A 16,720-nucleotide genomic window follows, 5' to 3' on the forward strand; every position below is an offset into this window, starting at 1 on the left:
CCTCTCCTCCAATGGCTGGACTCCATTTAGGAAGCCAGCCAATGGAGAAGAGGGGCGGGTTCAAGCCCCCATACTGCCAAAACAAAAAATCTCGGACTCCGCCCACTGCTTACGCAGTGCGACGCTAGTCCAAGACCTAAAAAGGGGCACAGAAACTAGGGAAAAACGAGTGGCACAGAGGGCACAAAAACGAGTGGAACAGAAGGCAGAAGGGCACACAAAAAAAGAAAAACGAGTGGCATAGAGGGCAGAAGGGCACCAAAAAACGAGTGGAACAGAGGGCACAAAAAAGGAGTGGAACAGAAGGCAAAAGGGGCAAAAAAACAAGGGAAAAACGAGTGGCACAAAGGGCAGAAGGGCACAAAAAAAAACGAGTGGAACAGAGGGCAGAAGGGCACAAGAAACAAGTGAAACCGAAGGCAGAAGGGCACAAAAAAACGACCGAATAAACAAGTGGCCAAGAGGGCAGAAGGGTTCAAAAGCACAAGTGTAACTGAGGGCATAAGAGCACAAATAACGAGTGGAACAGAAGGCAAAAGGGACACAAAACGAGGGAAAAACGAGTGGCACAGAGGACAGAAGGGCACAAAAAAACGAGTGGAACAGAGGGCAGAAGGGCACAAAAAAACAGTGGAACAGAAGGGCACAAAAAACGAGGAAACAACAAGTGGCACAGAGGGCAGAAGGGCACAAAAAATGAGGGGAGCAGAGGGCACAAAAAAGGGGTGAAACAGAAGGCAAAAGGGGCAAAAAAGCAAGGGAAAAACGAGTGGCACAAAGGGCAGAAGGGCACAAAAAAAAAACGAGTGAAACAGAGGGCAGAAGGGCACAAGAAACGAGTGGAACAGAAGGCAGATGGGCACAAAAAACGAGGGAAAAACAAGTGGCACAGAAGGCAAAAAGAGCACAGAAATACCGGAAAAACGAGTGGCACAGAGGCAAAATACAGAATACAGAAATACAGGGGCAGCTAAGAACAGAAGGCAGAACGGGCAGAGAGGCACGGGGGCAGCGAGGGGTACAGAAGGAAAGACCGGGCAGAGAGAGCACGGGGACAGGGAGGAGAACAGAGGGGGAAAAAAGGGGCACGGACCACGTACAGGCAGCGGTAGAAGACAAACAACAGCAGTCACAGACACAACAATGAAAATACAGGCAATACAATAAAAGCAGTAAAGCGGAGGATGAACAAACCTACCTACTGCCTAGGGATGTCACGCAGGTGGTAGCCTGCGGGTGGAGGAGGGCCTCGAACTTCCTCAGCAGCGGCAGCTGGGGCAGGGAGACACAGACGGTGCTGTGCGGAGGGGGAGCGACCTACCTGGTACTGAACTGGGTCGTTTTGTGGCTTTTACATTTTTTAGGCGTATTCTTAAGTACTGTTACTGGGCAATAGATGTAGTACTAAGAACAGTACCTAGACAGGGGCTAGTGAGTTTTACTTGAAAGCAAGAGATCTTTGCCAAACAATCAAGATTCTGCCTCCATTGATAACTTGATAAAAACACAGTGAGAGTAGTTTTTTGTAATCAGCCATGGGCTGCGTGATGATCACTTATTTACCAATGAACCTTCACTAAAGCTACATTTATATGTAATGGTGCAGGCCCTGCACAAGATGACCATGTCCACTGCCATTCAGCCCTTTTGAGTTTAATCTGGAATCCTTTATTTTGTGGTTCCGGAAACCTTTCACTGAAGAACCTGCATTTTCTTTATTGATCAAGTGTTGAGACCTTTCTAATTCCATTTTTAACATGACTACCTTGTTTTATTGATGTAGCTCCATAACCTGATCTCTGTGCAGTTTTCTGCCAAATTTGTTATCATGTGACCCATTTGTATGAAAAATCCTGCTCTACATCTCCGTTCCGGCTAAAAAAAGTTTTACCCTATGCTCCGCTGTTTTTTTATTTAAATCGTTATGCCTGGATGCTGTTGAGCCTCACAACTACCTGACATGCATTTGACAGAAAGCCATATAAGCCTCTACTTCTGTAATGCTCTCTTGATGCCTGAGGCCGCCCCATCAGTAAATAAGGGTAGTCTAAGGTTTTTCAGAATATTCTCCATCATTGGCTCATTCATATGAAAACAAGTCACTAGAGTCCCTTGTAGTAACCTGCAAATAGCTCGCCACTTCTTTATCCTCATCTGTTCCACCCTTGATCATCCCCATACTTTCTTACTTCTCATATTTTTGTATTAAATAGGCAATACGTTTCCCACCCAGTGTCATATAGCTTCCTTCTTCTCATCTCGTTATCATTTAGTTTTGAGGTAGTGTTATTGTATTTAAGGGTGCTTAAGTTCCATGTATTTTGGTTTACCAAGTTATTTTAATTTTCCTTCTTTTCACAGTTTTTTTTGTTTAGCCTGTTTTGCCTGGCCTGCCTGAAATGGGTTGATCTTCTAGCCACTTTTCCACGGAGGACAGGTGTTTTGTTTGCTTCTTTAATGGCTGGTGTAGCACAAAATCTCATTGGCTAGTCAAGGGATATCTGGCTGACCCCTCTCTGAAACCAGGGCATCGTCAATGACTTAATGATGTTACTGATATTCGCTTGGGCCGATTCCCTCTCTGCTAATTGTGTGAGCCTTCTACATGGAAAGAGGATCACAAGAAGGTGCTTTACATAAATAGACGTGTGATACATACATAGGCAGTGGGGCATCACAACTTGATGTGGTAAAGACATGTCCTGCAGAGCAGCATGTAGGTGGGAGGTCTGATGCAGAAATTAACTGAAAAGCCATCCCCGGAGTCCTTGATCAGCACCCTGTTCACCTCCCACAATGCAGGTATGGCCACAAACTCTGCAGAGGATAAACTCACCACGAGGTCCTCGCCAACCTATCCTCCTAAGATTAAAAGCAACAACCTGCCACCTTTTTTCCCTTTAGTCCAGAGGCATTGATTGCAACAACCACCTGCAGTGCACAGCAGCTGGGGAATAACTCCTTGAGGCATAACTTTTTTTTGATGTTTGAATCTCTTGATGGTATCTCTAAATAAGGTTATTCAGAGTCTGGTGTATTTGAGGGTGGGAGGGTGACAGTCTCATTCAGAAGTTTGTAAATAAACTGCCACTTATGCTTTTATTGACACAAAGAAAATGTTCATCTATTTACGTGCAAACCCACAGAAAGGTCTATTGGAGTTCAGGCTCCTGGTAGGGTGTACAGTTCACACTTGCATGTGTTTTGGTTAAAATAAAATATAATTTTCCATGCGGTAGATTTGCATCAGCTTTAAAAGCACATGCAAATACCATAAAGTTGATTATATACTTTGGAAGCAAAATTGGGAGTTGGGTGAGAAAAACACGAAGATATTGGATTTCCGGAAAGGTGTAGCCTGATGACTGGGAGTACATTTGCAGAAAAGGATAAAAGGCTAAAACTCCTAAAGGAACATACTATTAACTTTGAGTGCTGCATAATAGACTTCACAGTTATATCTCTAGATAAACTCTCATGACCATTTGACTATCTCCTGCTGAAAGCTGCAGAAAGAACTACATTTTATATGGGGAAAATATATGCAGAGTTTGAGTAGAGAAAAGTGAAAGCTCAACATACAAAGCTGAAAACCTTTTGTATATGATAGAGCCATGGAGATTAAATAGTGCTCTGGTGTGGCCCAAAGTCTAATACTATTGAAGTAATGCTTAATTCTTACATTTTCCTTGTCTTCACTTTTAGGTCAGGGTGGTCATGCATACCTGCGTGAGTGGTTATGGTGGGCCGGGCTTCTGTCCAGTAAGTATATCTTCAAGACTCTGCACTATCTAAAAATGAGCAACTGAACCTAATTTGCTTGGCTACTAGGCTCCCTTCCTCACTTTGTTCTATACTAACACCATTGGTCTTTAAATTAGAAGCATTGGCAGAACTGTTGAGTAGAAGCTTTCTCTATTGTGATCTTAAGGACTGGCAAGTGCTCACTAAAACCCTGTTGTGCTCTTTAGGATCTGTGACTTAGATGCACTTTAACTCAATCCCTGACTGCATCACCATGTTGCTTTGAAATCCAGATATTCTGCAACCTGCTGTATCATGGCCATTTGCATTGTTGCCATGTTTATTTTGCTATTTAAATTCTCACCGGACTATCGCCACATTTTGTTTGTTATATATCATGATTTCTACTTACAATTAAATGCTGGGCTTTTAATTTCTTTTATCCCATTTGACTTTTATGGTAAATGTCTTAAAATTGCTAGCAATTTCTGTGCTTAGCTGCAAGTGTCATCCATGTATGTTAGTGCAATTTTCTGAGAAAGGATGGTGGTGGGGCAAGGGGCTAGGGCTGAGCTATAAAATACAAAATAAATGATGACAGTGTTGATAAGGGAAAGCTACCTGCACCAGTAATACACACCTTGTTGAATCAGAAAGTCTGCAAATGATTTTCCATTATCCTGTTAGTTTGATTTACTTTGATACACATACACACATGAGAGGTTTACACAGTATCCAACAAGACTCTTCTCTGTGCTTTGAAGCTCCTGGGATTGACTGTTCTCTCCTTTCAGTGGCAGCTGGAGAGGCCGCAAACTTTGCTGCATATATTTTTGCCCCCGCCACACTGGTCACTCCGTTGGGCGCATTGAGTGTTTTAGTCAGGTACGTCTATGGTGTGACTTTCGTCATTTTTGTGTCTTGTCTTTTTACCAGCTTTTCTTAGGGTTTTATGCCATTCCATTCCCAAATAGTATACACAGCTCTAGCATCACTCATATACTTTCCTTTTGACATCATTATTTCATCAACTAGAAACATTTGCAACTCTTCTTTCATTGCCTCATTCACCCTCTACCCACTTAGACCACATTAATGTCCTACTCTGTTGTAATCACTCTAATGTACATTCTTGACCTGATAACACTAGACTATTACAACAATCTCATGTCTGCCTTTTCTATTGGTGTGTTCCATGTGTCTCATACCATACTGTACTCCTCCGTTTTTTACTCAGTCTGTTGTGTCTGTAGAAAAGAGAGTCATAAGAGGATTCCCCACCTCGGTGATGAAATCCATATCATCTCACTCAGGCGATCCCCTGAAAGTTCCTTATGCTACCCTCAGTCTTCCTTGAGCAGCCCTGAAGTTAGATATTTTACCCTTGTGGCACTGTGCACTAGAATGCCTCCCCACTGTATTTGGAGCGGATTGCATCCCGAATGCATAACAAACAAGCATTTGCAATGCAATAGGTCTCACATTAATTAGGTTTGAGATATTGGCATTGCTAAATATTGCAACACCAATTGCAACAAAAGTCTTTAAATTGTAGGCAAAAAAAATTGTATTTTTGTAGCAATGGTGGCATGCTGCGCTTTAGATGAATATGTTTAAAAGTAAAGTGCACCATACTGCGATTGCAACAATAGTTAATTGTGGATGTGTTAACAATTGATGTGTGCACTGATGGTTGGTGGTGTGTGTGCCTGTAGAAATTGTGCACTGATGGCTGGTGGTGTGTGTGCCTGGTGGAAGTGTGCACTGCCAGCTGGGGGTGTGTGTGCCTGGTGGAAGCGTGCACTGGCGGCTGGTGGTGTGTGTGCCAGGTGAAAGCGTGCACTGACAGCTGGTGGTGTGTGTGTGCCTGGTGAAAGCGTGCACTGACGTCTGGTGGTGTGTGCCTGGTGGAATTGTGCACTGACGGCTGGTGGTGTTTGTGCCTGGTGAAAGCATTCACTGACGACTGATGGTGTCTGTGTCTGGTGAAAGTGTGCACTGATGGTGTGGTTGTATGTGTGGTTGTGTGTGTGGTTGTGTGTGCGGTGTGTGTGTGTGGTTGTTGGTGTGGTTGTGTTGTGTGTGGTTGTGGTTGTGTGTGTAGTTGTGTTGTGTTTGTGGTCGTGTGTGTGTGGTTTTGTGTGTGTGGTTGTCTGTGTGTGTGTGGTTGTGGTGTGTGTTGTGGTTGTGTGCGGTTGTGTGGGTGTGTGTGTGTGGTTGTGTATGTGCTTGTGGTTGTGTGTGTGGTTGTTTGTCTGTGTGTGCTTGTTTGTGTGGTTGTGCGTGTGGTTGTGCGTGTGGTTGTGCGTGTGGTTGTGTGTGTGGTTGTGTGTGTGGTTGTCTGTGTGTGTCGTTGTGTGTGTGGTTGTGTGTGTGGTTGTGTTTTGTGTGTGTGTGTGTGGTTGGGTGAGTTTGTGTGTGTGGTTGTGTGTGTGGTTGTGTGTGGTTGTGTGTATGTGGTTGTGCGTGGGTGTGGTTGTGTGTGGGTGTGATTGTGTGTGGGTGTGGTTGTGTGGTTGTGTGTGTGGTTTGTGTGTGGGTGCGGTTGTGAATGTGGTTGTGGGTTTATGTGTGGGTGTATGTGTGGTTGTGTGTGTGTGGTTGTGTGGGTGTGGTTGTGTGTTTGTGCGGTTGTATTTGGGTGTGGGTGTGGTGTGTGTGTGTGTGTGTGTGTGTGGTTGTGTGTGTGTGGGTGTGGTTGTGTGTGTGGTTGTGGTTGTGTGTGTGGGTTTGTGTGTGTGTGCTTGTGGTTATGTGTGTGGCTATAGAAAAAAAGTTAGATTCATGTAGTAGGAGGACCATAAAAAAAATTATTATTAAAAAGGAGGACCACGAGGAGGACCGAAGATACTGGGGGGCAGTGAAAGGAAACAAAATGTATGTGGAAGAGCTTTTCGTTTAGCAGAGCGCCCGTCAGTAAATGGCTGTTGTCCGAATCTCCAAAGAAAAGGAAAAAAAAATGCCTAGGAGGGGGTGGAGGAGCAGACGTACAGGGGGTGGGGTGAAGCAAATTAGTGTGGGCAGGGGGCAAGGGAGCATTTGAGTCACACTAAAGCACTCGTTAGAGCCAGGCAGCAAATGGAAGCTGCCAGGCTATAAAATAAAAGTTAGATTAATGTAGTAGGAGGACCAGGAGGGGGACAGAAGATACTGAGGGGGCAGTGAAAGGAAACAAAATGTATGTGGAAGAGCTTTTCGTTTAGCAGAGCGCCCGTCAGTAAAAGGCTGTTGTCCGAATCTCCAATAAAATGAAAAAAATAAAAAAAAAAATGCCTATGAGGGGGTGGAGGAGCAGCGGTACAGCGGGTGGGGTGAAGCAAATTAGTGTGGGCAGGGGGCAAGGGAGCAAATGGCAGCTGCCAGGCTATAGAAAAAAAGTTAGATTAATGTAGTAGGAGGACCACGAGGGGGACAGAAGATATGGGTGAATGCTAGCACGTGGAGGCAGAGCTGTCCTGTTCCACTACGTGCCTGCGTCATGAGTGATGGACGCCGTCCCTGTGCAATGTATTCGCTGAATCCAACTCCTTGCCACGTGGTTGTGGGCCGTAGTTTCTTGTGGGCGGTTTGGACCCTCCCTGCCTCCGTACTTCTGCCGCCATCTGCTGCAGCTGTGAATGGATATCGAGTTACCAGCGTTCCGTGGCCCCACTGTCTCGGTGACAGACCCTGATTGACACCTCCACTTCTTGACCCTGAAATGCCAGCTATGCACTGCATCCTAGACCAAAGCCTACATGTCTGCCTTATAACTCAAAATACCACAGACCAATTGGTTTTGCAAGCATTTGTTTATATTTTTTTAGTCCTTCTAAGTATGCTGTCCCGATGCATATCATTCTAAATGTATTCTATGCATTGTTGCTCACACTCTGACTTTTATAGGAGTTTTCCATATTTAAAAGTAGATGTCTTGCCTGTCAAGGTAAATGCTATTTTCCTCTATACAATTAAAATAATTATTTTGTAAGGATACTTCTAATACCACCATTGTTATTTCATAATTAGATTTGTATCGGGTTCCATATCAGGTAGCACTATTTTAGGTAAAAAACTAACTGGCTCGAGAGGGTTCGGTGTTGTGTTCCAGAGCACTTAACATCCTGGTTCACGAGCAGCTGAGGATATTGGTAAGTAGGTCAGAGATAGCACCTAGATGCAGAACCAGGATGAAACCAACGCCATACGCAGCAAATAGAGACTGGGGTTAAACAATTGAATATTAAAAGTGATAAACCTGCCTTGCCTCCGAGCAACGTCACCTTCTTCACCTTCGCTACAAACACTTCCGGTAAGAGCCCCACATCTCGTGGCTTCCTACTAAGGAAGTGCACCCTTCTTTGATGCATTCACAGAAGTGCAACTTAAAGAGCAGTTGAAACATGACACACAGGAGAACAATATTACTGTAATAATGAATCTAACTTGAGAAAGTAGATGAGATACATAAAATGTTGAGAAAAACTGCAAGCAGGTCATCGTGCGTTCTGAATGATCGCCGAAGCTGTGTGTGAGCACAGCCACGCTGCCTCTCTCAAGTAATAAGGCGATGAAAAGATTAGGATCACTTTTAGGCAAAAGCTTCTCCATCTAATCTGTCTATAAAGCATTAAAGACACGAGGAAGAGCACGGTATTCACTGAAAATAAAACAAGCAGGAAGTGGGATAAGGGAGGGGGTGGCAAATGGTGAGCACTTTTGCGGCCGCTTTGGTGTTTTCAGTGGCCACGCGGCTCACTGAGAACAACAAAGCGGCAGCGAAAGTGCCCCCAAAGGCTGCAGGCGGACAAATGGTGTGCGCACCCGGCGCACATGCACTGTACCCGATCCGCCTGCAGACTTTGGGAGCATTTTTGAAATCCCTTACTTAACTCTCGCAGAGCAACGCATGCGAGTTGGCTCAGTGAGACCTAAAAATCACCTTCAGCAGGAAGTTTCTACACACTTCTGTTCACGTCTGCACTCAAACTGAAGCCAACCGTTCAGTAAAATGTTTTAATGTTGGAATTTTTTTCATTATGTACCATAGTGTAATGCTTGGGTACATGTTCACACTGCTCCTCCCTCCCACCATTGTAGTTTCTGTATATTCTTTTATAATGCATCTTTAATATGGCCACATTTTTTTCTTGTAGAAACCTGGACACTAATAATGCAACATTATCAGCTATGCTTATACAAATAGTTGAAAAAAATCAAATCACACAAAGCCCAGTGTTTTAGTGTGATTTTCCTTCAAGACACTGTCTTGGGGAAACAAAAAAAACATTAATTCAGTCTCCATATATGCATCACAATAAACACCTTTAAGTACAGCATTCATACAAAATTGGCAACAGTACAATAACTGTTTCATCACACAAATATTTTGTTGCAGGTATAACAATGTTTTGTAACTTGACATAATTGAACCAATAAATGAATCCTATGCATACTGTTCCCACTTGACATTCGTTCTCCAGAACACCACTCACACATACAGATGTTATGTAGGATGATAAATGCTAGATCAGCATTTGTTGAACTGAAGAAATTCATGATGCAGTGTTTGATACACAAATTCAGATACTTTTTGTTCCTGAAAGATGGTTACCTAGCACAATCTGATACCACCAGGAGACAGGGTAAATCTTATGCACATGTTACAATTAAAAGAGGTGGGAGTTAGCAATTTTCTCAGAGAACTAGTTCATAAAAGTGACCTCTTCTATGAGTTAGGAAGGGGCTAAGTCTGAGTTGATGTATTCAACTTGGGAGGTATCTGAAACGTCATCTGTTAAATGAGGCAAGCCTATTGGCCACCAAAGTATGATGCCTATTTTTCTAAGTTCTTTTTTTTATGTATGTATTTTTTTTTTACTTTTTAGTTGGGAAATCTTACAAGTGAATCTTTAACACTGCCTTGAACAGGCCCATTTGTCATCATGTTTTGCTGAAGACATTAGAGCCCTAACTATTCTGTAGATACTCCTCACATGACTCCAGTAATATTATGACTCCCTTCAAAAGGAAAATGGCAACTCTATTCTAATAAAAATTGTCTCCTAACATCATCAGTATTCTTTGTTTATGCCTCAAAATCACATGAGAGCATCTACTTGTACTGCATTTAAATACATCAGGAGGTCTGCTAGGTGATGCTCTAAGGAATACATACTCTGGAATGTGATGGAAGAATGTGCAATTAACTTTACAGATTACCTTGGATGACCTTGACTCTAGGTGGTCTATGCTAGCATTAAAACATAAGGCAGGAATCCGTACAGGAAATAGGGGAAAACTTTTTGTGAATAGATAACATTTAAAAAAATAATAATAGACTTTATTACAAGTTAATCGGAAAACAGAAAGAAGCATTCTTGCAACAAAAATTGTTGAAACCAAATACAAGGGCCTTATTTGGTATAGTACACTTTCTGGTATCATTGAAACCCGTTCAATCATGCATTCCTTTTCCCTCCAATGAGATGTGACAAAATAGCACAAAACTCCCATGACAAAATTATTACTAACAGGAAGAATTTGAAGGTTATGTCTAAGCCACATGCCTCTCGAAACATGCCTAAAACACCTTTTATAAATACATTGCTGATCGCACCACAATCCACTGACCATTTTTACACCTTCATATTTAGAATGGTATTGGAGGATGAGGTTGAGAGGCAATTCTCAAAACCTAAAGAATTGGAACAAGGATAGGATTCCAGCTTGTATTTGCACCTATGTTCCTCTCTAAGACTTTTGCTTAATATATTATCAAATTAGCGAATGCCTCATATGTTGAGGGGAGTTTGCATTCGCCTCTCCAGCATATTGGGGAGAGGATGTAGCCTTACGGCTAGAGTGGTCAACCTCGGAGGTGGGGAACCGGGTTCGAGACTCGGCAACGATGCTCAACATCCTGTGATTCTGGGCAAATCACTTAATCTCCCTGTGCCTTACAAAAATGAATGTGTGTCCTCATGTAACGAAGCTGGTACTCATGTAAAGCGCTCTGATACCCGATGTCTCGGGTCTAGTTCGCGCTATATAAAACTCTAAAGCACTGAAATACATTATCACTCTGCTTCCTTTTAAAAAAACGTTTAGCTCTAGGTGACCCGGCGAATCACTGACTTCATACAGACCTTTTCAACTGTGCACAGTTTTCTTGACCGAAGACATTTGGTTTTAAGCCACATAGAGTCAAGGAAGCATTCTTGCTGTCTGTGACAAATGAGCTACTTTGCAATTGAGTGGTAGTAATTGTGCTTCTCCTGGACCTTTCAGTGCCCTCTGATACAGTGGACCGTACGCTATAAAATCCCCCTAAGAGAACCGTAGCTGGGGTCAATGGCAAATCCATTTAATGGTTTTCATGGGAAATGCAATATAATGCAATAAACTGGGCCCCTTTGTCTTTAACAAGTCATGGACAACATGTGTGGTGCCACAAGACTCTCCACTTTCGCCAGGATTATTAATTGTTTATGCAAGTCCCTTGATTGACACATTTTAGGGCAACATCGCCTCTTTTATTCCTATGTAGGTAGCATCCAGGTGAATATATGAGTGGAAGACGTCAGGTGGGACTATGAGGACCTATAGGCATGTATTAAGTTGAATAGTAGATCTCTTCCCCCATTGAGATTATAACTCATGTGTGAACACTTGGTTTTTTTAAAAAGTTGCTAGGTTGAGAAATGTTATTAATTGAAAAACTCAGAAACTGAGAGCCCAGCTGGTTCTAGCCATAGTGCACTCATGGCTGGAATAGGGCATCGTCCTAGTTCATGGTGCCTCTAGGAAGCTAATGGATGGCTTTCAGTTAACCCAGATTATTGGAATATGATGATATAATCTGATATCTGCGGTGAGTCAAAGGTTCTACTGGCTACTATTAAAGTCTGATTTTTTTCAAGTTCTTATGTTTGATATTCAAGTACATTCATATTGTACACCCATCGGGTCAAAGCGTATAAGCCAAAAAAGAAAAGCTCTGCGGTGCCAGGACCTAGATTTTATGGCATTCACTCATTTCAAGTTAAAATCGATGGATGGAAGGAGAATGATTGCATCTATGTGGAATAAATTTGCAATGGACATGAGAAAATCTTCCATGTTTGAGACATTGAGAAATAGATTGCAGACATGTATTCTATTGTCCAATTGTTCTTCTCCAATGGCAGTAGGCTGTTTAGCTTCACATTTCACCTACAGCCAGCACTGATATGTAGTGGTTGACAGAAATCTTTTTTTATTAATGAATTCAATCTCACAAAGCTATTGGCTTTAAAACCTTGTGATGCAAAATGCAGCTGGACGAAGACCCAGAACAGGCTGAGGGGGGAGGTCAAAAGTAAAGGTTTGGCATGTCCTCATGTGTAGGTCCTATAATGAATTCCTACAATTGCTAAGCATGGTGATTGATTTGGAATGAGAAGGTTACCACAGAGTCAGATCTCTTGCCATCAATGGCCAATGTCAAGGCTGCACTGTATAAAGTGGCACCAGTGTCCTTTTGCTGTTGGATCTCTGGTGATATCCAGCTGTTCCCGAGTACTGGCAATGACATGAAACCCTCTTTTGCAACCATTAGACCCATAAGCATTAGACGGGATCCACCCACAGGTTAGGTGCTGCAGAAGTGGGAATCGGAAAACTCATTGTGTGTCTGCCTTCCTGGCCAAATAGTGGGTGGAGGCTCTTGATTCATAGCAAAGGATTTTGGCATCTGTATGAAGGTATACCTGAACTGAAATATACCTGAACCGGGTATATTTCTGATGGGAACATGTTGGTATCTTTATTCTCAGTCCCCTGTGAGCATTGGGTTTTAGTCTTCTGCACTACCTTTATCCAGTAGTGCTGTGTTCAGGACCTAAACAGAACATGAATCTGAATTTGTCACCTTACAATTGCAATGAATGCATGCCAACTATGAACATGAAAGCAAGGAACAAACTGATGATCCTTAAATATATGAAGAACATACCAGCTCTACATAGCAAAAAAAAATGAACTAACATGGCTGTCTTGGAACGGGCCTTTATGGGTGCTTCAGAGTGCTAGAAATGTAAAGGGGCAAAGTGTTTTGGTGTTCTTACTGATGGCAGGGAAAATATTCACAACATATTAATCGGATGAGGATCTCCCTGCTGGAGGTTTATTGCAATGAAAAGCACATGGAGAGTATCTTATATTAAAGTTTGGAGTGTAGTCCTGTCCACATAGACTCCAGGACTGGACTCTTGTGAACACTAGGAATCTCAGTGTATGCACTGCTGTGACAGAAAGAACCTGATAACCTTTTCTACAGCAGGCTTCTAAAATTATATTTTCTTAATATAAACCTGTCTTAATCAATTTAGCAGATGTAGCAAATGACTAGGGCCTAGATGTATCAAGCATTTTGCGATTCGTTAAGGCCGAAATTCACAGAATTTCGGCCTTAACGAATCGCAAACGGACATTTTGCATCTTTTGGGATGTATGTGAAATTAGCAAAATAAGGAATCGCAAAAAATTGCGATTCCTTATTTTGCTTAAGCATTTAAGGAATCGCAATTTTGCGATTCCATGTATGAAGCTTTTTTAATTTGCAAATTCAGGTTAAGGAATCGCAAATTAACACCAACTTGAGGTTCGTGTTAATTTGCGAAATCCTTTCAAAAACCAAAATTTGGCAATTTTGAGGGTGGCATGTGACACACATACATGCCCATAGGGCATGTATGTGCGCCATATGCACACACATGTAAGTTTCAGGGGTGCAGCAGGGTGTCCATGAGACACACCTGCACCCTTGCAATAATTCTCAAATTGCGATTAGCGAATTCGCAATTTGAGAATTATTTCGCAATCATTCCTATGGGCCTCCTGGCCCATAGGAATGAATGGGAAATAATTCCTTATTTGCGAATTCGCAACTTGGAATTCGCAAATTAGGAATAATAAGGAATCGCCAAAAAATAGCGATTTAAAACATACATCCCATTTTGCGATTTCTTAATAGCGATTCGGTAAAAATCGCTATTAAGAAATCGCAAATAGGAACGATGATACATCTAAGCCTAGGCTACGTAGTTCAGCAACACAAGTTGTGCTTAGATTTCACACTCATCAGAAGGTTTCTGGGTACCCATTTCACTAGGTAATAGTGAGTAATTTGTGCTGGGATTAATAATACACACAAGGCAATAGTTTTGCAGATCAGAAAGGGACAAACCATTCAATATTGCAACATTGCCAACCGTTCCAACCTTCTGAAATCATAAAGGGGTTAGTATTTCCATGGGTGGCTTCGTCCCGGTATTTTGGGGGAATTAGGCCATTAGTGTTTTACCTTGACCTCTAAAAATAAATAAATGTTTGTTTTAACTGGAATGTTGTCGCACTTTTAAGCTCACCAATTAAGAGTCATGCAAACCTGCTTTTTCAGTTGAATGCACAGTTGGCTTCTTAAGCTCTAATCTTCTTTCCTACACTGCATCCAAATCGTCATCCAATTCTTATGTGAGTCAACATTTAAGCCCTCCTTGATGTACATTTTGTTTTATGGTCATATGGATTAATGAGAGTTACTTGAAGGAAATTATAAAGGTCCATTAGATGGAATCTGTTTTCCAGGAGTATGCATGCTTTTGTTTACCATTAACTGATTTTTTTTTTTGTAGTGCTGTTTTATCCTCCTACTTTCTGAATGAGCACCTGAACATTCATGGGAAGATCGGCTGTGTGCTGAGCATCTTGGGCTCCACAGTGATGGTGATCCACGCACCGCAGGAGGAAGAGGTGTCCACTCTGCAGGAGATGGCAGAGAAACTTAAAGATCCAGGTGCCTGAAACATTCCGTTTTTCCTTTTCCATTTTGCTTATAAGAAATTAATTCAGGTGTTTCCCCTACACATCAAGATGCACTAACTTGAAGCCACAGACCTAAAGATAGCATGCATTTACTGTGGATGCTCATATTATTCTTATAAACGACAAATATTGGTACAGTGCGTGGATAAAAAAAAGTGAACTATGTATACAAGTGCTAAAAACTTTGGTGCTGTTTTACGAATCTTTACAAAACGTTCGAAAAAAAAGTTTTTGCCACATTTGCTCATTCTTGGAAAGGCTTGGAGTGATTGAGGGGAAGATACCAAAACAGAGTTTCCATGTGCAATTTCTATTGAGAAAATTAGACAATGATACTGAAGAAAACAGCTGCACAGAATTGCACCAAATTTGGCAGACAGATGTTTATCAAACTAACGTGTATTTTTTTATTTGGTGTAAATCCGTTCAGTAATTTTGGAGAAAATAAGGTTTAAAAAAAAGAGAGACTTATTGACAGTTGGGCCCTTGGGAGTTCAGCTGAAGCAGTGTTTTAATTTTTAAAGCGTTATGATTAACCAAACTGGCTCTTTCTCTCTGATTGGGGGGCCACAACATCAGAAGAATGTTGTGCGAGCTGTCTCGGTTTCCTGAAAATGTTTAAAAATACCATGTAAGGGGGCAGAGGGACAACTCCTCTCCCTCTCCCCCAAGGCCCAAAATGTAAAAGAAATACAAATAAAAAAATGTATGCCTCAATACCGCAGGAGAGGGACCAGGTGTGTGGTGGGTAATGGGCTACCGCTGGGGGCTGGGCGTGCCTACCCCATGCTGCACATGGTTGAAGGCATTGGTCAGTTGCTGGCGGCCCATGGGGTGTTGGGTATTGTAATAACATCTTACTTTATGTTGCAAAAAATCCCTAGAAATTCGCAGAAAAAAACAATAGTTAAAGTTAGGTATGGTAATAGCATCTTACTTTACTTTAAAAAAAATCTGAAATTCACTGTAAAAAACAACATGTAAAATGATGATATAGTTCAGTGAAAATGTCAGTTAAAACATAACATTTTAAGCAAAAAAAACTGAGATTCACCAGCTGTTGTTTAATTAGCTAACTAGAACTTGTGCACCCACCATCTTCTACTTAACCCATCATAAATTGAATCACTCATGATATGTTCAATGACATAATTGATGACAACACTGAGCATGGTGGGGCCACTAGGGTGTTCTGAGAGTGCTTAGCAGTGGTAGCAGCGCACCTGCACAGAAATGCCAATCACGTCTTTCCATACTTACAAGAGCAGCAGCAAAAAGCAATGCTTAGTGCACAGTCAAAAAGTAGGCTCTGCTACACAACCTATCTTTTCCCATCAATGCAAAATAATCGCATCTCCAGCGCAGCAAATCCAGCCTTTCCCGGATCAGTCCTCAACGCAGTGACCGGTAAAGCTTACCCTAACAACCTGAAGCTTCCTGTTTTTTGCAAACCTGCTATTCTGTTACTACTTGAACTGTCACAAAAGTGTTAGGAATGATGGCTTCATACAGAGCAACTGAATACCTGGCAATGTTTCAGATTGGTATGTGTGACTTTTCATCATTTCAGTGTAATTATGATTGTCATTTCAATGACTATGAGTGACGCTTCATAGCTGCCAAGTTTCCACTTAGCCTGTGTGTGGCTTTTCCATGTTCTTGGTGTTCTTATTTGTGACATATTAATGTTTTATGTGTGACACCTTGAGTGACACTTTATTGTGAGTATTTAAGCTCATTTAATAGGAACAATATTAGGATGTACCCACTTTTGTGTAGTGTAGTAATTTCTGAGTGGTCTCAAATTAGCCCACAATGAAACTCCGTTAAAAAAAATGTTAAGGCTAGTGAAGGTTATCACCCAGTACATGGGACTGCATAGCAGTTATGTCATGTGCTTTACATGCACCTTTCCCAATAACACCAGCTTAGAACACAATACACCCAAACGAATGAATACTGGGAAAATATAATGTGTGACCTCCATAACGTGGACTACTCTTGTAAGCAGTGGCCAAACTATTGAGCTTCCATTTACATAACTGGATAACATGCCATTAAATCACTTGAACAGATTACCACCACTCCAAATCACACTCAAAGTACAAGTATTAGAATGTGCATGCCTTAA

The 16,720-nt window shown here is 41.9% G+C and overlaps 1 protein-coding gene across 1 annotated transcript in view; it reads left to right on the forward strand.

Annotated features, from left to right (window-relative positions):
• Window positions 1-16,720, forward strand: part of LOC147718869 (magnesium transporter NIPA2-like) — a 119,740-nt gene that overhangs the window by 67,537 nt on the left and 35,483 nt on the right. Inside the window, exons 4-6 of the mRNA XM_086964639.1 lie at window positions 3,706-3,762; window positions 4,539-4,629; window positions 14,400-14,560. Coding sequence (XP_086820765.1) covers window positions 3,706-3,762; window positions 4,539-4,629; window positions 14,400-14,560 — 309 coding nt within the window. The remainder of the gene's footprint in view (window positions 1-3,705; window positions 3,763-4,538; window positions 4,630-14,399; window positions 14,561-16,720) is intronic.

The sequence above is a fragment of the Lissotriton vulgaris genome, chromosome 4_1 (assembly GCF_964263255.1).
Source record: "Lissotriton vulgaris chromosome 4_1, aLisVul1.2, whole genome shotgun sequence".
NCBI classification, from domain to species: Eukaryota; Metazoa; Chordata; class Amphibia; order Caudata; family Salamandridae; genus Lissotriton; species Lissotriton vulgaris.